The sequence below is a fragment of the Ruditapes philippinarum genome, unplaced genomic scaffold (assembly GCF_026571515.1).
Source record: "Ruditapes philippinarum isolate M1 unplaced genomic scaffold, ASM2657151v2 ctg2204_1_1_1_1, whole genome shotgun sequence".
NCBI classification, from domain to species: Eukaryota; Metazoa; Mollusca; class Bivalvia; order Venerida; family Veneridae; genus Ruditapes; species Ruditapes philippinarum.
Genome location: NW_026860548.1, coordinates 384,987 through 408,605, shown reverse-complemented (window position 1 = coordinate 408,605; position 23,619 = coordinate 384,987). Strand labels below are relative to the sequence as shown.

Genomic DNA, 23,619 nt, shown 5'->3' with positions numbered 1-23,619 from the left:
ATATGTTCGACTTTATGTCGTTTATTTAGTAATGTTCAAAACAATATATTATATGTTCGACTTTATGTCGTTTAATCGCTCTTTCCAAATATGGCATAATACATGCTTTTCTAAATAATTGTCTTAACAATTATTAAACTGTATTCTACTTATAAAAAGTTCATAATTATCATGTAAAATGCGTATTAACAATAAACAGTAAAAATATGATGATATAGAGATGAATCTCAAAATACGTATGTAAAACGTTTATTCGCGAAAACATATGACTCTAAACTTTAAACATGTTTGCAAGCAAAACAATACAATGTCATTGATAACAGTTACGATAAACGAAAAATACAATGAATAAACCTATCGAGGAAAGTCTTTTTCTTTCTCTAACTTGTAAATACTTACCTAAAAAGAAAAGAATATGTTCTTAATTCATTGCCTTTATTCTTTCTACTTAAAACATGGCGGAGACTGCGCCAAATTACCGCAAAGAATAACTAACGCAAAGAACGCTCAACATTTTTTATAGGGATGCCTTCATCAACCTCCTCACATATGTGAATTTATCAATTTTGTCAATCAGAAAAACTAGTTCGGCGAAAATTTCCTTTAAATGTATTCTGTTTAATACAAATCATTATACTGTTAATTGTAATGTTTGTATTGTTAAAAACGATGTACTGACGACCTTGATGTTCCTCAAAATGAAGAAGATATCATTAAAGTAAGTTATTGACCTCGGACATTGAGTCTTATGGTCATTTGTCTCCTGATTCAGAAATCAAGTGCGATTATAGTAGTCGAAAATCTGCGTTAACACCAGGAGTAAAATACGACAATATTATTACCCCAGCCAACATTCTATATCGGCCCGACATCAAACCGACATGGTTTTCTATGACGGGCCGATGTCGGCTTTAACCTCGGCTGCAAATAGGAATGATATAGGCCCGACATCGGCAGCACAATATCGGGCCGATATCTTAACGATATAGGCCCGATATTTCTTGCCGACATCGGGCCTACATCAAAACTATAGCGGTGCGATGTCAGCCAACAGTAGAAAAATATCGGTCCTATATCGACCAGGTATCATGCTTATATGCTAGCATGTTGATGACATCTAGCAGCAAGCATTTGACATTATCTGCAAAAACACAAAATAAAAGATAATTATTTTACAAAATAAGATAATAAAGACACATATTTTAACTTAAATGTGCAAATGACAATTACTTTCATGATTATGCATGTCGCGAAATCATGTGACAAATATTTTCAAACATAATTTAACATCTTAAAAAAGAGACAAACAGATAAATTGTATTTTTCCAATAATTTGAGGTGTAAAATCAAATTATTAACAGCGTTTACAGATTTGTTGAATCATCATAACATTAAAAAAACATGCTTTTCATCACCTTCCTTTGTTAGCTTTTCTTTTTGGCGCTTAATCTGTTAATTGTAGGCATGCAGTGAATATTTTCAAACTTTTCATTTAAAATATAATAAAAGAGTGATTTTAAAGTAGTCAAAACATAAATATTGAATTTAATTACAAACCACAAATCATTTCCAAACTCAACTATGATTATTTTAGAAATTCATATCAAAATGTACAATTATTTGCTGCATGATTTTCAATTCAACAGAAAACGCAATATCGTACCGATGTCAATCCAATATACAAAATAGTTGCATTGATAGGTCATGTAGGCCCGACGCAGACCCGATGTACCTTTTTTGATGTAACACGAAATGTGGATAATGTGGTTTTAGTAATTGAAATCATACACAGGACAACTTATTCACATTATTAAGTAAACAATTCCATTGCAATGAGAATTTTTCAAAATACTCAATATGTCGGCACTGCAGCGGCCCGACGTCGGCCAATAGTCGGTATATCTTGCCGACATGCCGACATTAATCCTATATCGGCCCGATATGGTCATGCTGGCTGGGACGCAACTTCTAATCACATGTTACTGTGATAAACTTCCGTTGTTAAAATGGGAAATTTGCTTATAAAGTATAAAATAAACGGAAAAGTCCATTTGGTTGTGTTTCAAAGATGACCAGACTTTTTATTTAATAGCAATTTAATGGTATGTTCAGCAAGATCATTTTTTCTGATTGTTTAACTGGTAATTGCATCAAGATATTTAAAGTATACTGTCAAACACAAAAAAACTACATCTGCTAGTTAACCAAATTATCCTTTTAACAGTTAAGGGTATTTATGAGATGGGTGTCAACATAATTTTCAGTTTCATGTACACCATATTCTCGAACACGTTATTCTAGGCGAGAATGTCGTTTCTGTCATGCTTTTGTTTAAGGTCAGATGTCACTTCTACCGGGACATTGCTTATTGCCAAAAGATAAATTATTATCTCAAATCGGACTACAATAATTTGGACTTCATTTGCAGTTTACAAATAGACACTTCCAAACCGTCGAAGTATATATCGAACAAATAGTTTGCAGGAATGGTTATTTAAAGATGTACCATTCAAAGTATCTAGTTAGAGTTTCAATGATATGCATTTCGTCATTATCTTCACTTTGTGGGCGGGACTAAGTTTATTAGCCGAATAATAAGGTCCTTCCGACAATGTTAATTTTCTCCCTACCGTCCCGTCGACTTGTGTCTGGTTTTTTTTCAAAGTTCATCTATGCAGGCTTTCCGAATAAATGCGTCATTACGGAGAGAGTTAAGATATCTCAAAATTTTACTGTATGATTAAAGACACAACTTATACATGTATAGTGTATTGTTTACTGCACTTACTCTTCAATAAGCAGAAGTAATTCAATAATGACAAATGTAACATAATAACCAAAGTTTGATTCACAAATGCACATTGTAAACAAAAATCCAGCAAAAGTATATATAACTCTCGCGAAGTTTATTACTATTTCTCTATATACGATATAATCATGGTAAGAAAAACAATATACAGCATATTTAATCATGTATTAGTTATACATGGAATAGCTATAAGGAAAAACACATTTTGTATCCAATTTCGTCTTTTTTATGCAGTTGTGCTAATATTACATACAAGTGAACGTAATATTTTTCTTGTTAAGTCATTAAAGGGCAAACTAGCCCTACTTTATTTCACAGAGTTAAGAAATGATTCAATTAATATGAAAAGTATGTCGATACATAATTATGGTTATTAAGTGTATGGTGCGCTTTTGAATACTTCTATCGTATTGGCTTTTTCGTATACATTTACAATATTACTGCAAAGAGCAGTGGTTATTTAAAATCGATCTTAGTGAAATCCGCTTTTCAAGTTATCTATAACAATGTGGTTTTCAGTTCAGGTATGGATTGAATGAATATTTGTACGAGAATTTAGTTGGAATACTTCTGTTTGGATATTTATACGGTAAGTTACATAACTTAATTTCATTAACTATATAAAGTATATAGGATGTTTAAGATAAAATTATCTTACAGTTATTATTATTATTATTAATATTATTGCAAAACTTTTAAGATTCATATTGGGTGTCTATATAAATTTATTCAAAGTTAAGATTACTTTTCTGAAGCGTTACTTAAAATATGAATGATCCTGTATAAACAAGGGTACCGTCATTTTGTTCTGAAACTTTTATATCTTTACAATTTTATCAAAAGACACAATGCATTAACTTAACAGGACTCTGTTATACAACTGTTAAAAGCTTTATATATCAATGTTTACCCAGCTTTATGGGCTTGTAAAAGAAAAAAACTTGAAGAGGTTTTTGATGTTAAAACGTTTATATATTCCCACTTCAAAAAGCAAGCTTACGCCGGATTATTGCCAATATTTCTTCTTTAAGTGATTTCTGTTATTCATTCCTGAAAATTGTAAATTTCATATGCTCATGTATTATGTAAAATGTATATCTCCGAAAATTCGGAGACAATAAAGATACAACTTATCGTTTGAATCTATATCATACCTATAGTGTGAAGTAATGCTCATATTTGGTTATAAGGATATACTAAGTGTACGCTTACGGCATCAGTCGTTGTTGTTTCACCGTCTGTCTATAATTAGCCGTCATTTTATGAGCTGATTTGTTGTCTCTTTAGTGAATGATATCATTTATCGTTTGTTCAAAGTCTAAATTAGTGATCAAAATCATAAATTTGTTTGACCAATAACAGATGTATCTTTGAGAACGGCATTAATGGAACTTTGCACCTCTTTAGCAGACGATATATTAGTTATTTGACGTACATCGGCTACCTCCTTAATGAACCAAAATTTCAATTCTCCGTCCTCCATCTAGCCAGTATGGTACCAGTTAAATAATGGAATATATCACATATAAAATGATAATTCAGTGAAGGTTGGTATTAATTCGCAGGCGCAAACATTTTCAGACACTCATTTCGTCTAATCATTATGTAAAATGTAATCTTGAGGAGTAACAAATATATCAGAAATGTGAAATTACCTGCTAAGTTATGAATTTCGATTAAGAAAAATGACTCGTTGTGAACGGGATTACTGACGTTTACGACCGAAACTCATTAATTCCTTATTGATGTGTGCAGAAATCAAATAAATGAAATTGTAATTTTATTGTTCAAGTCTGTCATATCTCACACATTCAATACAAATCAATGACAACGAAAAATTAAGTTTATTGCCTTTCAATCAAAGGTAAAGTATTAAACGTTTCAGCAACCCGTGTAATGGGATTTAAACCTGAATTAAAATCCTGTGGTATTAGATTATATATGTTAAATTTAATCAAATAATTGTGCAGTTTTGTCGACAAAGTATGGTAATATTCTACAAGGTCATAAGGTCAGTAGTTAATAAACACACACAATAACATAACAAATATATTAAATCATATTTGCTTTCCTTTACTACTAGACTACTCAGATTTGGGGAATAAAAGCTTCGAAATAATCTAAATAAATAATTAGTTGAATGATTTAACATGTTATGATAACATTACAATATTTTATACACAGTTTAGAATATGTGATATAATAATAATATAAACAATTTAAATAATATAAAATAATGTTTTCACTATCTGGTGATTCAAAAATAACAACAAGTTTTATTTAACACTAAAGATGTCATGGAATCAATGAAATAAGTATGCGTAGTGAAATACTTTCTTTCGAATCTATTTTCATGACATGATACTACATTATATTATTATAAAATGAGTTAAAAGATTACCTCTTAAAAACTTAAAGGTAAATAAAATATTGTTTAAGTAGTTAATGCTATAAAAATATGCCAATGTCATGATTAATTGAAACACAGTTTGTTTTGCGTTGTAAAGAAGGCGTTCCATTAGTAGTCATAACAGAAACCTTTCCTTGTGATGATTTTAGATCGATAGCTGATTTAATGAGATTCCTTTTACCTTTTATTTATTAATCGTTTGCAAAATGAAAAAAAAATAAAGAAGAAAGAAAAAACATATATCGACTTATAGATAATTGAAATTCGATGATACATAAATGATAGTTTAGAAAGACGAGAGAGGTTATAATCAAAAGTTTTATCATCGACCAAATAGCTTGGTGTCAAATAAGTTTAGAATTTAAATCTTACGTATATCATAAGTTTATCTTAATGAGAAAAATAGCGACCATATCGACAGTATAGTATGGGTTCCAACAGATAATTTTGTAGAATATATAAAATAGTATGAATTTGTACATGATTTAGTAATTATGTCTAATTACGTCTATGGGTGCTTCAAAGAGTAATTTAATGCATTATTATCATAATGTTTATTGAAGCACTATTTTTGTCATATCGATTAATTACATCATTCAATGGACGTTTTAAACAGAAATACATATAGACTAAATTTTAATAAGAATCAATACACTTTTGAATAGCTGTCCCGGTATATGAAAGTATCTAAAGTATTTAACTGTACATCAATATATTTATGATCGATAAATATATTTCATAACCATTCATAGTCAGCTTATTTAACGATAATTTGATTAAACTGATGCATGGGGATTCAAATCTTTTTATCCCCACATGAACGCATGGTGGTATTTCATGTAAAGAATCAATCTAAACTCCATTTATGTATTATTGTTGCTTTCGTTGGTTCTTTTCATCGTTCACATATTCCTTTCAGCAGTTATTAAATTTTAAGCTATCAGAGTTCACTCTAGACAAAACCACACTTTGTCAACAAGTTAGGCAAGAAAAGTTATAGAGCATTTTTACTACAAGTGAATATATCTTATTGTCCAGCGCTTTTGTTTGGGGAAATCTGTTGTTTTTTTTTTTGGTTTTATGGTGTGTTTTTCCAGACAACAATCTTTGAAAAATTAGATAGGGTAGGATTTTCTTTAAATCCAGGTATAAAAACGGCAAAACATGTTACTTGATCATAAGCCAAGATAGGGTAGGGATGCCTGAAACACTGACTACTTTAGGCCGTGTTATAACTGCAATACAAATTATCAAAATAATAAAAAAAAACATTTTGTTTCTTAAGTCAAATGGTTGGATTTTCCCCTTACAAAAGTTTGCACATTGGATATTTAGAACAAAATTTGTTTAAAGGGACCCTTTTGATAATTTAACAATTTCTCTACTATTAAGCCACTCGATTTTTCTCTAGTTAATAGGCAATAATTACTAAAAACGATTTATAATGTTTCCCAGGTGTACGTTTATAATAGTACATATGTAGTTTCATTAAATCACCATTGATTACATTTGATTTAACCTTTAATTCAAATACTTTTATTGTATTTAGCACTTGATCTTTATATATTTAATCTTATTCTACGTTATTATTAATTGATCAAATACAATTGTATGTAGTGTAGCAATATTCCTGAATGTATCAAAGACGTTACCATACAGGGTATTAAAATGTCAAGCCGTTATTGTGTCATCACTGAAACAGGTTCTTATATATCTTAACTGAAACCAGTACTATTTTATTGATGGTGACACGCTTATCCAAATGTAAAAATTATGTCATAAAGTCGTCTTACAAATTAATTTGTAGTTAGGTTTTTTTTCTTTCGTTCCAGAAATGGCAACTGAACGCAGAAAAACTGGAAAGAAAACCGAGTCGGCGAGGTATAAACTATGTACATGTATAGAATTATATAATTCTACCTTATAGTTTAGCACTAGAGATTGATTGTAGAGCATAAAACACTTTAATTGATTTAGGCTGCTTTATTGCTTTTACTGCACGCCTTTTTATTTGTTACTATTGTGCAAGTACGGACTTGGTATTAAGATAGTACTAAATAAGATTTAAAGAGAATATGACGCATTTATCAAACAAAACATTAGTTTTATTACACCTTTTCTTCAAACATAATCATTGATTAAATCAAGTTTTAAAATTTCATAATTTTGAATCTCCTATTCAGAATAATGAACAAAATCGTTTTCGATTTACTAGCAAAAACAGTATTGATGTCAGCGTGGCCTCTTATTTATACTTGATAGTTTAATGTAAAATATTTTAAATTTGTAATTTATGTAAATTCAAAATCTTGGGTTTTTTTATTTCTCATTTATCAAAGCTTTCTCGGCTATTTTGCATTTTCTAAATAAAATTGCAGGTTTTCCTAATTAATATGAACATGTTTTAGCTTTCCTCTTTGATTTATTAACTTTTTATATGTGAAACAATGGAAATAGATTATATGAATATTGTATAGATTGGCAAACTGATTAACGAATCGATTTAATGTCATGAAATAGAATTAACTCATTACTTACATATTTCTAAAATATTAATGCCAAAATATTAACACTTCTTTTTATAGATTTAATTATAGCAGTAGTGTTCTTTTGATTGATCTTCATGACGCATGTTATTTAGTGTAACTAGCTTGTGATCTTTGCTTTTCATCAAATCCTCCATCTAGAAGGGGACTTAGACAGGTACCTGTCGCTGATAAAGAAAACATTAACGGGTATGACCACCTCAGAGATGAAATCAATAAAATCTGGACATCGTGGGTCGAAAATAACTCGAATGTAAGGTAAAAGAGTCAAACTTTTAACTTGTTTTCCTCAGTTCAGCAGAATATGTATAATTGATGGATCACAAAGTCATTTTTATAGCCAGGAAATATTGGATTCACATATGTAGCAAAGACACAAGTTGATTGCTATTACAGAAACCGGAATTCAAAAAAAAATTAAGGCAACATTGACTGTCGGTAAGATACCTACTTCTATATTGAAGATCATTTGTAGAAAATAACACAAAATGGTAGTGATTATGTAGGTAGAAAATAATTAACATCAAATGTATTTGTTCAATATACAATGATAGCTTTTATACGGGCAAGGAAGATTGTACCTTGGAAAAATATGTTTTTTATGTATATTCAGTAAGACTGGTGGAAAATAAATTGTCTGGTCCATATCACGACATCTTGAACTACAAACAATATATTTACGGATTTCTTTAAGTTACTAGTTTCCACTCTTCATTAATTATGTTTGAGTTTTCAGCTTTATATATTTGTGTATAATTTATGATTTACTCATATGACCAAATGTGAGATTAGATATAGTTAGAGATTTGCTTAATTTGTATAATCACGCTTGCTGCTTCATTTTTTGAACATTTCTTTTTATTTTTGTGTGTGTATGTAATGTGCAAGACAAACCCGCTTTTATTCCTATATACACCAAAAAAGTATACATTAAATAACGACGTTCTTTTCACTGAACCGGTTGTGATACAGTTATCTACATTCACATTAAATATTGTGATGTTGTTCCTTATGTAGCAGTTTAGTAAAGAAGTTATCTTAACACTTTGCCTGCTAAACATCTGCCATGGATAGGTCCAACTTTGAATTTAGAGCAGTACGTTCAAACTGTAAAGAATTGAAAGATCAAAACAAAGACATTGAGCTACGAACAGTATACAGCCTGGTAAGACTACACAGATATATAGATTGCTGTGACTCTCTACTGCTGACAAACGCTAATAACTTTCGTTTACAACTGGGTTCCGGTTAAATTTACATAAAATGTTTGAACATTTCAGTGATTTATGGAGAAGAATTGAACAATCAGGTCTTGAAAATGCACAAAAAAAGCTGTCAACATCAAAAACAGAGCTGGCCGTTATAACAGGGTAATATTATCCAAGCTTTACATGCTAAAAGTTAATGAAGATAGTCAAATATTCTTTATTTATTCGTATCTTATTTTTGCTAATAATGTTCCTGTATGTCTTTGTTAAAAACCGATAATTAATAATTGAGAAAACAGTTGGACATTATGTAATATAGTCTTGTTAATTAGGTTTAATTATTGTAATTAATATATCTAATAGTATGTACATTTATACTAGCTATTTCGCAAACATTTACATATTCCTTTGCGTAAATAAAATTCTATGACAATTTTATTACAGAGTTTCGTCAGATGATGCTGATCATATTTGTTCTGTGATGGTAGAGTTCTGTGAATTGTTAAACTGTATACGTCTTGCATATGTGGACAACGAAAGCGAAATATTTGATGGAGACGAACGAGAAAAGAAGTATATACAATGTCCTATATATTAAATATAGTCTGACTTCAAATACTGGAGTGGCTAGTTCAATCTTTACTTCGACTTCGCCAAATGGTCATTCGAACAAAACTTTATACGGTTGTCCCGTCTATTGGTGCGTTATTTCGTACAAATGAAAATCTAGCGGTTACTTCTTGTATGAACAATGACTCACGATCTTCGTAAATAAAAAATAAATAAATGAATCTTTTTTCTTTGTCTTCTCTTAGAAGATTAACCCATTTCAGTTTTTATTGTTCTCCAGGAGAGATTGTTTATAATTTTTTGTTATCTTGCTATATTCCATGGAAAATAAAGAAAATTTAAAGGAATCCATCTTCTTTCAGGTTTTTGAAAGTATCATGTCCAGCAATATTGGACATTTGGAAAAGTTACAGCATGTTTGCTTCTGATTATGCTTCGACATTTATTTCCAAGTAAGTTTTTTTTTAATTTCTGATAACATTTAATTCAAAAATATAGAACACCTAACTATGCAGTCTGTCATTCATGAGAAAAAAAACAACTAGCAATGATTTAATATAAATCATCCGTTAGACGGAACAAAAATAAAATAGATTATGTTTGCATTTACATTAAGGTTTCAATAAATCGAGTTATTCGAAGTTTTAGAGTAACGTTGATGATATTGCATTTCGTTAATATCAGTTATAAATGAAAGTATGAAAGTTATCTATTTCATCACACATTGTTTATTATTATAGAGGTTGGTTGAATTCGTCCGAGCACAAAGATTTACTGGCATCAGTCGCTGAAGTAGCTGGTAGTAGTGCCAAACTGCTCGTCATGGCAGTCAACATGGATAGCTATCATAATCTAGAGTAAATATTTAAATTCCTGGATAAAAAAAATTAGATATTATCACATGCTTTAATGTTTGTAGATTCGCGTAATACAAAATATGGTCCATTAAAAATAAATTATAGATTCAAATACAGTAATATTTAAACATATTCAGTTTGATTAAAATCTTTTTTTTTATCATTCCGTTATAATCGGCATAATACGTTGACATATTAAATGTATATGTACTTGTTTACATGCTTGAACCTGTCTTTTTAGCGATACTGAAGACCTACTTAAAGACGCGATACAAGCAACAGTTGATGTATGCAAGGAAACTGAAGATCTGTTGGCAAAAACGAATGCGCTAGGGTAAGTACTATATTGTCCACCGAAAACACGATTACTAGTGGTTTATGTCCATTTCTATAAAATAAACAAAATGAGTTGAACCCATCTACGTAAAAGTTGAAAATTTGTTTCTTTTTAAAAGATGCGTTCTTCTTTAGGTCAGCAGTGACATTTCATCATCTTGTCTTTATTCATTTTCTTTGTGACAATGACATTAATTTCTATAAAAAATGCGTTGAATACTCTTTTACTTTCAGTGAAAAACATACAGCTGTTGACAAATTAACAGAGATTCTTGGTTGGATGTTTTATGGAATAAGTCACATGTCAAACAAAGTTATAAAAGTTGGAATAGAAGCAAGGTACTTGTACATTTTTTTGTATATCAAAAAACAATTTTACAATTCCTGACATAAAGACGTCATCAAAAGTTTTTATATAATTCTACTATTGGGAAGTACTAAATGCTAAACGTAAGATGATAAATACATGGCTGTAATATTGTAATGGAATTTAGTCGGCAGTGTTTCAATTTCTATGTACTAGTATACTATATATTTTGTCAGACTTAAGTTGACTATAAGTTCATCAGTTACGTTAATATACTATTTACATTATACCTGCAGAGCCCCAGACAATAGTTTTGAGGACTTTGATGTACTGACGACAAAGATTGCTGAATTGACAAAACAGATGCAAGAAAAATGGGGAGAACCACCGTATGTAAAAAGCTTTATTTGAAATATAGTAAGAGATATATATCTCTTGGTATTGAAAACAAAACACCATTTGTTATTTATTTGTTCTATAATACCACAATAGAAATAAAACACTTCCATCGATCTATTAACCCAGTCGTATATAGATTTACCTTGTCGTTCTTTAGAAGCAGTCATTATTTTAACTGTTTTAGTCCTTCTTTTCGCTTTACATTGATATTAAACTTACTATGCAAAATTGTCAACAAATTCATGAGTAATGGCGACTATGCGACCGTTCAACCTGTTTTTATGTTTTCCTGTTTACCTTAGTTACGTATTGAGCTTTTCCTATGTTTCAAGTGATATCGTTTATGCCCAACTCTTTTAACTATAATTGTAGAAAAGAAGAAAGTTCGCCTCCACCCCAACAAGTTCAAGAAAAGAAGCAAAGGTATACATATAACATTGTTTCGTACTTTTAAATTTATAAATTTCGTGTCACTCCTAAGGAATGCAACCCAATATTTATTATTGTTACAAACGGTTGCATTAAAAGATAAAATGCAAATCTAAAGTGAATAATTACTTCAATGAAACTTATAAAGGTTGATGCATATGAGCTGTAAGAATTAGTTTGGACACGTGTTCCGTTAATGTTTTCAAACTCTCATTTCACACAAGTTTAAAATCATGATTGATGTTGTAACTTGTCGTTCAATACAGAATTAGAAAGGTACATGTATTTACTTTTTACAGCAATAAAAAGAAAAAGCCATCTAAAACGACAGTAATCAGGTGAATCACTGTAGCAATAAGTGTTATGAAATAGGAAGCTTGTATTTCAGTAGATAGAATAGTTGCATCAGAATAACTATAGAATATCAAACTTTGTTATGGCTAGTTTTGAAAATCAGTTAATAACTCATAATGTTGTATACTGTATTTAAACAGAGAAGCAAACATTATGGATTGCACGCGTTAAATCACAAGTTTTAATTTTTGTTGCAACGAAACAGTTGAAACTTTATCTATTTCAACTGTGAAAGAAGACACATATGTTAAAACTTTATCATAACTTCATTGTGCCTTTTTAGTGTTAGTTGCATTTGTAAAGTATTTCAGCGGAATGTAGATGTTAGCATCGCTTTTTTTGCTTAAGATGATGTGAATGAGACATTGTTGTACAATTTTGATCAGTATGTTCATGTAAAAAATGTATTTATTTTCAAGATTTAAAACGTAAGGTAAAAATCATTAAAATTTTGGATTATTTATCTACTTAATTAAGACTTTCTGATAATTTCATGTGATTGAATATTTTTATAAAAGATATAGGAAGCATCTATTTGGTCGTCTGAGTGGAAAACGTTGTTTCTCTCAATTTATTTGCTTCCCGTCGTCATGAGATTTCAAAACAGAAAAAAGCTGTTTCTCTATATACAATTTTGTGCTTCTACAGGTGCCCGATATAGTACGCTTTAGCATTTTTAGTTATCTTTATCCCATCGCCAGTGAAAATATGTACATTCTTTTTCACACCTTCGCTAAAAATATGTACATTCCATGCTATGCCATGCTTGAGTCATGTAAATAACAGTTTTACGTATATAAATTATTTAGTAAAGATACTGTGAAAATAGAAGAACCGACGGAAGACAAAAAGACTAAGGAGAGTTACCTTGATGTTATCTCTAAATATAACGAAGCATATGGCAAGTTCAGTGAGGAGGCATGGAAAGATAAGAGGTACAGGATTAATAATTGATTGTACTATAAATTAGATAACATAAAAACAATTATGCGTTTTATACAAAGGGTATACTCATGCAATGAATTGCTTATTGTAATAACAAACAAACAACAACAGCAACAAGAAACGTTTACTTTGTAAGAAAATATAACATGTTCTGAAACATGTGGAATAAAATAACAATATGACAGCAAAGCGTAGTTTTTGTAACATGTTTTAATTTTCTGATGACTTGTTTGGAAGATAACTATTGATATCTTACAGGTTACCAAGTATGACTGGGTCTGGTGGGGTGCAAGTTAAATATAGAACAGAATGTTACAGTCAGATAGGGAAACTACGTGTTGGCGCATGCGCTATGACTCAGAGGAAAGAACATCTGGACAGCTTGGAAATAACAGACGATCATATTTTACATTCAGATGTTTTCGTGATAAGTAAGACGAGTTTGTAATGTTCTGCCCTCAAAGTTCGCTTCAAAATAATTGCAAAAAGTTATCATATATTTAATTTCAGTTCGAGTACATGTATGTCTTTCAACTATCCTTGTACATTCATATACAGTAGATTCCCTATTCAATCCCGCTATTAAGACCTTTTTGTAAAAGAACGGATTTTTCTGTTCTTTATGTCAGTAGTTACATGCTCCAAAACTAAGACCACCTCGGTTATCCACTTTTAAGACCACCAGATTCAGTCCAAATTCTTTGATTTATTCTTTATTTGAGACTAGTTATTTTAAAGTCAACTCCAACCAAGATCACAGATTTGTTGTTATTATCTGCTTAAGTGCTCTTAGGCATGACGCTTGATTTTACAAAGTGTAAAAAAACTGTTATGAAATAAGGTGAAAAAGTTAATTTTAGAGATACTGTGGTTCAATGTTGCTTTCAGCACATTCATTTTGCGAAGAATTAATTTCTTTTATGATAGGTGAAATATGTACATTATATAATAATTAATATTGAAATCAGACCAAAGAGAATTTAATATTAAATTTCTTCAGAAAAATGTTTTGCTCTCATCTGATTAAATATTATAACATATATTGTATTTGTAGGTTAAGATACATATTGTTTGTTCATACAAAATGACTAAAATAGACCATGGTCATAAAGTATGTAAGCAATGATAAGAATATCCACAATTAAGACCACCCCGCAATTAAGACCACTTTGGTCCAGTCCCGATGGTGGTCTTAATTGAGGGTTTTTACTGTACATGTATTTAAAATATAGGCAAGGTGTCGCTGCATGTCACCCTTAAACATTACACTTAGTGCACACTTATGGCATGTTTTCATTAGTTGTTATGCATTGGTTGATACACCTTGAATGGTTCGCATTTAATTTGAATTGTCTATTTCATTTCATAAGCACCAAGTGCACTCAACTGTAGCCAAGAAGTGACTATATATGTTCCACTATTAAAGATAAAGGATACCGATATTAACGATATCTACCTGAACTTAAAATCAGAAGGAAAGTGGCAAGAGGTCAAAAATCCACAAATTGTAAGCTTATCTTATTTTTTTATTTTATTTTTGATATTTTTTGTTATTTTTTTGTTCATAGTTATAATTGGAAAAGCTTCTGTTTCATTTTTACACATACATGATTTGAACATAGGCAGAACAACTCTCGGATGCTGGTGATAGACCTTTTTTCTGACACAAGTTCTTTATATTCATGAAGCATCTAACAATGTTTCTATTTTAAAACCCAAAGAACATGGAGCGCCTGTAACAATAATTTGATTTTAATCTATAAACATTTAAACTTCATTATCACGTTTGTTTCATACTGTACGTAATAAATGCTTAAGCATCAACAATTTTAAAATTAAAACTGGAGTTGATTTCTATATTCAAACTAACATAAGCATTTCAACCCATTTTTTTCTCTCCAGATACAGAATGACGAGCAAAGTTTTATTGTATTCAATACAATGACATGTGAAGCATTTACTGCAATGTCATACTCATCGCCTGACACTATTTTGTTAACACCAAAGGGAGCTAACTATGTATGTCCAGATAACGGGAAATTGGAAGTTATAATACCAGAAAATTGCTTCACATCGGATATATCACTAGAAATTAAGGTTGGTACATTTACTAGACCGGCGCATATAAGAGATGTTGCTGTTAGTATAAAATGAAAGTTTCATGTCAAAATGTAACAAGAAAAGCATTGATGCAAAGCATCAAAGGGCGTCCAAGCAAGAAATGCAGCAGGTGCAGATGAACTAGTAGATATATGATGATAAACTGTTCAATGGTTCATTGGTTTTAACCAGAATTGTATATCACTTATGAATGAACGAACGAAAGACATTGTTCATAATTTATAAATTTGATTGGCATGCTAGAAATTAGAATATTACTTGTTATTTCTTTATGATCGTGATTATTAATAGCAACGGATATACATGTAAACAATCATTTAATTATAATCCATATGAGTAACGCATGATCAACACCACACTTGTGTAATTGTCCCTTATTATGTTGCCCTTATGTTATCGGTATTAGCGAAGACCCCCTCTTAAGGTATCTGTTCACACTTAGTAACAATATGACACTTGTTATATTACCATGTTGAGCATAAATGTTTATTATACACTAATTGTAATATCTTTTTTAATAAAAAAAATACAGATTTTATGAATATTGTTTTCTTTTCTTTTTTGTGTTTTATGCACTATTTTAATACTGAGTTTTTACGTTTACTACTCTTTTTTTTATTAAAATTGTAAAATAAATTTTAAGAATTCAATTGTCATAATGACCGACGATTATAAGTCAAAACTTAACTGGAAAAAGTCAGTAAATTATGGTTAAACTTTCAATATATAATATTGTTTATTCTTAAACCATATACATGTACATTTGTATTTTTCTTTATCATTTCTTAAATTATCAATCAATTCATAAAATCTGATTTGTAACTTTGAATAATTCCTCGGCATCTTTACTAAACACGAATAACAAATTAAATAAAATGTTTCAAAGTTGATAGTGTCATATTAATGCCATAAAAATGTACATTTTTTCTCAATTATTGTTCATATTTATTGTTTTTATCACATATAGATAAAACATGAGATTTGTGTTGTTGGTTTTTTTTTCGAATTGTATGTTTATGTATAATAATAAGCAATAATTTTGAGAGTTGATCTGTGTTTATTAATTATTGTAACCAAACTAAGTGACAAACATTCATTTTGAAAAAAAGCTTATTTATCTGTAAAATATTTGTTCTGTTCTGTAACGATATCAAACATCTACTCCAAAACCGGGAGAGACCGGACAATAAACGTGTGGTACTATTCGCCGGTCGTCAAAATAGACCAGGAGAGACCGGGAATTACTGACAGGAGTACATCCCTCTATAAATAGATTTTCGGAATATTTAGGTCATCAACTCATCATTCTATTTACAGCTTTCGAAATAACATACCATAATAATCCACTGTGTACTACAAAATGATAAATAAAAATACCTTGAAGAGCGCGATTTATTGACGGAAAAGGTTATTTAATTTGAAAATGTTTGCATTGCGAAATTCTCCAGTTCGCTATTCATTGTACATATCGCGACTAATTAATAATCAAGCACCCTCATACCGATCGGAATGATCGGCGTTTATTATGAACAACTATAAAAGGCTCGAGAAGTTGCTGTCGCCCTTTCACAAAATCTGATTTCATTATATAAAAGGGCGCCGCGCTTCGGCGCGGCCGCCAATGAGGAGTATATTTTTGAAAATCCAATTTTTTTTTTTTGGGGGGGGGGGGGGAAAATTTGGCAGTTCAAGTTTTTTGTTATCGTTATTTCCTATCAGCAACAAACGCTTGTTTTTTTATTATTATGAATACGAGTTAACATTAATTTCATGCATATAAATTTTTATGTTTTATAGGTTGTACAGTTTGACAGAAATGGGAACGACAACACATTAGTAGGTATTGTTGATGCCTCAGATATTGTTCATATATCCTCTCGGACTGAAGGTGCGGAGATGAAGAAACCAATCACCGTCAACCTTCCAATTTATGAGGACGTTGATGACAAAGATACAGAACTTGTCGTCGCAAGATGTAATGCGACAGAAGTGCAGGTGATTACCAACAATCTATGAATTAATTAAAAAGGCATTTTAAAAATAATAACATATGTTTGTTTGGCTCTTTTTGATTTGTTTGTGCAACTTTCTAAACGGTTTGGCCACCACTTAAGAGACCGGTATTTAGAAATACAAAATGCATGAAGAGATGTATAGACATCGCTCCACCTTTGTGCTCTACTTAGGAACGATCAAGCAGCAATCATCGTTTAATCATTTTAAATTATCCATTCTTCATCTATTTTCACGCACATACTCGTAACATTTAAAGAATGACAGTATCTTTCGTTTATGATATTATGTTATTAGCAATACATTAATAAAGCAAAAAAATAGGTGAAAACTGAATTAATATCATTTACTTACTATATATAGGTGCTGGATAAAAAACAGATAGCCATTAAAGCGGGTGATCGGAATGATGTTTACAGTGTTGATATGAAAGGTTTTTGGAGGTAATTATTTACGAACCAGATAAACTAAGCGGACCGTTTCATTATTTCCGTATTCGGAAATATTGTGACATTCTATGTTAACATTATATTTTATAAGTGATTAAGCCAAAATCAGAGAGTGTGTAATCTTAACATGATAATTATTTTCATGTATTTCAAAATAAAATAAATGTTGTATCATAATGCATAATACATATTATTAAACATTTTATTTAACCACATTTTAGCAATAAGTTATTACACAACAGAATCCTTCCATCTCTACACATGCATTCCATATTTGTAGGCGATATAACCTTATTCACATATACATACATGTGATACATTTAAAATAACACAAAAATGAAAAATTAAATGGTAATAAAACGAAGCAAAGTAACAAGAAAAATAACCCATTTGTATGCTTTAACCAACAAAAGGCGATATATTCAATTATTTGTTATAAGAAATAACAATGTCTTAAAATAACACATATCTGTATTAACTTTACAAAATGTATAAATCCTTAAAATACTTGTCTTTGTAGTGTGGCCATATTACGAATCAAGAGAATATTTCTTAATATGCGAGAATCCATTAAGAGGGAGTTTTATATCGGCTTTGGTATTAAACAACCTTGCTATATACTTACTTTTATTGACGATCTATCTCGCGGAGATGAAATGCAAACATTTGCCATGGAAGTTGTTGAGAAAGACAAAGCAGACATAGTTGCAGATGAGAAATTGCAAGCAAAATTATTCGAAATTAAGAAAGGTAGATCTAAGGAAATTCTTCTGAAACGAGGCGACCAGATTCTGATGCACGTGGACGGACAAATGAGGTGCTCTGAGGCTTCATCTGAAGAAGAGCAAACGCTCTGTTATCTCAATGGCTGCACTAATGTCATCTCCATATCAACAGAGATTAAAAGAGATCCAGAAAAGATGCCAGATGCTATGTTATTTTACAAACAGAAACCAAATGATACGACGCTTCACTCGATAGCCATTGTGACAAGGGAATTATCGGAATTACCGACAGGTGAGTTTAACATTTGAAATATTTTAGTAATTAGGAAGAAGCAACATGTATGAAATGTCGCAGCCATCGCCAAATGTCTCAAAATGTTATAGCGTAAAATGTCGCAATGATGACGTTAAATGTCGCACCTTTTTCCTTACCTTTAAGCGTCGCAATATCTAAATTTATGTTAAACAATTCGTATTGTGTCAAGATTAACGTTATGTACTAGCTGTGATGTACAAAGTATTGGTTGATATTAGTCTGTATTACAAATTGACGATCACAATTCACGCCAAAGAGCGATAAAACACATTTGTACACGTTTTTGATTTAGCAGCCCAGATGTCGTGGATTCGAGCTATGACATCAGCTTTAGACAGATATTTTAAAATCTATAGCAAAAGGGAGTACAACTCTTTTTCCATTTCTCGTAACAGAAGGGTGAATCCTGTGATGTGTGTATTTGGTCGCACGGTCACTTTCCTTACTTGTCCTCTGTGTATGTAAATGGTCGAAAATCTCTTATATATCGACAACGTTTTCAAAGAAGTTTTGGTAGAACCGGCTTGTTGAAAATCATGTTCTTAAAAACTATCGAAATTATAAAAATCTAATTAGGACTTTGTTACTTCTGTTAAATAAGTTTTAAAAGTCTAAGTTAAGGACTTTTTCGATGTTTAAAAACTATTTCGGATATATGCATGTCCTAAGTATTAAACACTTATTAGAAGAAACATAAAATTCTTTTTTTTTTTCTTGGTATAAAACCCCCTATTTGAACGATTAAAGTTCAAATTAGGTTTCAATTTCATATTTGAATTTATTATTAAAGATTATATTTCTTTACTTCTAATAATGCTTTTATTTCTTCTAACTATGAGTAATAATTCCTACTTAGTTTAAAAATTGTAATAAGATTTCTTATCTCTCCTGTATAGGAGAAAGAAAGTCCTAATTAAGTTTTAACACACCTTTGAGATTTTCGACCATGCGACCACATACATGCATCGAGGACATATAAGGAAAGTGACCGTGCGACCACATACACGCATCACAGGTTTCCCCCTTCTCGTAAGAGAAGGGGACAAAGAGTTGTCCGCCCTTCTTTAAAGGGCAGACTTTAAAATTATGCCATTACCTTATTTTATTAGGTGGCCAAATTTTAACATATATGTCTTGAATTGGTTTATATAAAACAATAGTAATGCAAACCAAGCGGGGTATGCATTATGTTTATGACAGAATTATTTTAATTTTGCAAAACATGAACGTTTCAAAAACGTTTTATTTGCATTAAATATTGAAGGTATATTTCACACTTTGTTTTCAAATATTAACGGTTAACCTGGGGGCATTTTTGCCAAAGTACACATTTCATTTCTATATTTGACTTCTACTTATAATTAAAAAGTAATGTGATGGGCTGCAAGAAAAAAATTAGATTAAACATGAGCAGCCGACAATTCTGGTACATATTTGCAAGTCTTATCTTACCCGCTGAATTTGTAAAACTTCCATGTGTTTTTAGAACTGTCTATCAGTCTGGCATACCAAGATAGAAGTTTCTAAAGTTAGCCTTAAGTACAGAGCTGGTTCAGTCTGCAAGGATGATATAACTTGTAAAATTATTTTGGTTCCAGAATTGTAAAAGGTGCAGAGGTTATATTCACACAAACAATTATTTTTTATTTAAGCTTATTCAAAGTTTATACAGTTTTCAATCTGCTTTATGCTAATGTAACTGTAGCATATGCCTTTAAAATGTCATTTGTTATATTTTCTCAAGATGGAAAAGTTATCAGTGCGATAGTACACCACTTTTTTAATGACACACAGTAATTACACTCAATGCCATTTCACATTACCTGAGAATATAACGGATGTCCCTACGTCTATGAACTCAACAGTGGAAAATTTGATCGTACCGAATCTGTAACTGCCTGTTAATATAAAGCTTTTTCGATGCACCTTTCATAATAACATTGTTTTTGTCATTAGAAAATTGTTACAAATGATAGTTTAAAGCTCCAATTATTGATAGAGGTACAATACGTTTACAAAGAAGAACTCAAGAAAAGACACACTGGGTTGATATTTTACATATTTGACCTTAAGTGATGATTGCATCAATGAAATTTATAAAACTGTATTCTGATCATGTCAAAATAATAACACATATTATAATACCTTTAATATCGATAAAACCGCAGGAGGTGAAAGGCCAACACAAAATATTTAAAAAATCTGATCTGAGGTTGAATTTTAGAACAAACTTCGCGGTGAGTTTGATCCATCTCAAGCTGATGTCGTAGCTCGAATCCACGACATCTGGGTTGCTAAATGAAAAACGTATGCAAATGTGTTTATAACCAAGGGGCTCTTTGGCATAATTGTGGTTGTCGATTCATAATACCGACTACTAAAGATGACTTCAATTTCAACCAATTACTTTGTACATCACAGCGAATCTTTTCCTATATGATAGATAGCGTGTCCATATATCACCTAAATAACGTTAATGTTGTCATAATACGAGTTGTTTAAAATGAATTTAGATATTGTGACATTTAACAATAGTGTTGTGACATTCAACGATAAGGGAAAATAGTGCGACATTTAGCGGCAGTGTCGCGACATTTAACGGCAACAAATTTTGAGACATTTAGCGGCAAGTGCGATATTAAGCGTCGTTGAGACATATAACGGTGCCACAATAATGAACCTCTGATAACTCTCACCTGATTTTATTTACAGATCAAATTGCAGCCCGGACTGGCATGCATACAGTCTTTACCGACACTAAAAAGGGAAAACAAATAGACGAGTGTAAGTAATGATTTAACATAGACGTAATGTATTCAAGTCGTGGTTTATCTACACTAAAATATCAGGTGCTACTGTGTCATTCTTGATTAAATCAAATAATAAAAACATGTGAGGAAAGATGTTTTACACACAATCGTTGAATACATATTTTGAAACGTTTATGAACATTTAAATGGCTCTTATATACAGAAACTACGTAAATTAACCACTATCTATTTAAATACACTTATATCAAACTTAAAGCATTATATACTTACATGTAATGTATTAATGAACTTAAAGCATTATATAGATGAATATTAAGTATCAATATATTAATATAGCGGCAATACAAATTTTGAAAATGGAGAGTCTAATGTCGTTAGCAAGAGAATTGACGTTTGACGATGCGTCTAAACTTGGTGAACAACTCGGAGTAAAGCCAGAGGTGATCAAACAGATTAAAGAGTCTAATGAGAAGGACCCTGTTGTTGGCAATTTTCAAATATTGTGCCAATGGAGAGGACCGTAAGTACAGGTTTTATATGAACGCACTGATAATTATACTTGACTGTGTCATTTAACAACCTCGAGTAGAATACGACTACAAACCAAGGACTTTCAGCAGGGGAACTGGGTATAAATTCTTCACAGAAAAGTAATTCTGAGCTACCAATATTGTATTAAAACATTTGTCCTTATCGTCCAATATTCAAGGCGGTATGATGTATTTTTTAAATTAAGAAAATATTTCAGTCGATATGATACTCGTATATCATTTGAGCCGCGTCACAACAAAACCAACGTTATGCGTTTGCGACCAGCATGGATCCAGACCAGCCTGCGCATCCGCAGTTTATCAGTTTCTCTACTTGTAATAGGGTTTGTAAGGCAACAGCACGGATCCTGATCAGCCTGCGCATCCGCGCAGTCTGATCCATGTTGGTCGCAAACCCATTATGTTGGTTTTGTCATGACGCGGCTCATATATATTTTATGTGTGTTACAGGAGAGCTCGTGCTGCCATGGCCGACTTTTTGGTGAGCAGTTTAAAGGCCGTCGGCAAGATGAATTACGCAGATCTTGTTACTGAAGTCAGAAAACATAACAGAGGTTTGGAAAGAACAGATTTCCATAAACCAAAAGACCACCGGAAAATTGCAGCTTAGAATTATAATTATAAAATAGCCAATTTTCTGGATTGCCATGTTTTTAATGGTATTTATACTTACACCTAAATGACACATCTTTAAATTGACATGATAAAGTTAATTTAAGGAAATCATCACTGCTCATATTTCACTGACATATGAAGCCACTGTATGTATTTACACAGACAGTATTTCAATTACTTACAAAGGCGTCTTTGATATTAAATAGAAAATTTCAATGACAAAAAAACTGTAAAAAAAAGTTTACCGCCTGTCTCAATGCATTCCGTATATAACTGCCTTAATTCTTAATGCTCTGTGTGATTTATTTATTTATGTATTTAATAATCTATATATCCTTCGTTGTAAATAGTTATAAAATAGTTTGAAGTGTCAGTTTGACTTGACATTATGTTTTTTTTCTTCGTAGGAGTCTATTATGTAGACCATTATTATTGAAATTTAAATTGGTCTGTTTGCTTCCTTGTTAATATTTTGTTATAAATGCTAAAAACGTTTTAGATGTTACTATTTCTATAGCCTAATGTTGTTGTTGTTGTTTTTCTTCGTCTTCTAAGATACCGTTTGCATGAACTGATCATCACAAACTTGTTTTGTTTTTGTTTTTTGGGTTTTTTTAATGCGTTTATTTAAGGTCGCCGCCGAAAAGCCCAAGTCGGGCCATCTAGAGATTTTTCGTCGATTTTTTTTCCAGCGTTATTGGAGGAAGACCCCAGGTGCCCCTCCGGGCATTATTTCAGGCACGAGCGGGCACCTGGATAGAACCACCGACCTTCCGTAAACCAGCTGGATGGCTTCCTCACATGAAACATTTCGACCCGAGTAAGGATCGAATCTACAGCGGTGAGGGACCTGTGATCTCAAGTCAGCGACCTTAACCACTCGGCCAC

At 31.2% G+C, this 23,619-nt stretch overlaps 1 protein-coding gene across 3 annotated transcripts; it reads left to right on the top strand.

Moving 5' to 3' along the window:
• Window positions 1-3,088: 3,088 nt before the first annotated feature.
• Window positions 3,089-23,104, top strand: LOC132760564 (uncharacterized). Of its 3 annotated transcripts, XM_060752563.1 has the most exons (22): window positions 3,089-3,398; window positions 7,052-7,100; window positions 7,907-8,023; window positions 9,046-9,135; window positions 9,418-9,546; window positions 9,906-9,995; window positions 10,284-10,400; window positions 10,642-10,734; window positions 10,971-11,075; window positions 11,340-11,432; window positions 11,815-11,865; window positions 12,171-12,209; window positions 13,035-13,160; window positions 13,429-13,601; window positions 14,541-14,677; window positions 15,073-15,267; window positions 17,089-17,286; window positions 17,668-17,747; window positions 18,274-18,770; window positions 21,507-21,578; window positions 21,902-22,085; window positions 22,567-23,104. In XM_060752563.1, exons 2-22 carry the CDS (start codon window positions 7,054-7,056, stop codon window positions 22,724-22,726), a joined length of 2,793 nt encoding a protein of 930 aa, XP_060608546.1. In that variant the 5' UTR covers window positions 3,089-3,398; window positions 7,052-7,053; the 3' UTR covers window positions 22,727-23,104. The 3 variants fall into 3 exon arrangements, with proteins under 3 accessions (XP_060608546.1, XP_060608547.1, XP_060608548.1); XM_060752564.1 differs by lacking the exon at window positions 12,171-12,209 and having other exon boundaries at window positions 3,092-3,398; XM_060752565.1 differs by lacking the exon at window positions 7,907-8,023 and having other exon boundaries at window positions 3,093-3,398.
• Window positions 23,105-23,619: the final 515 nt, after the last annotated feature.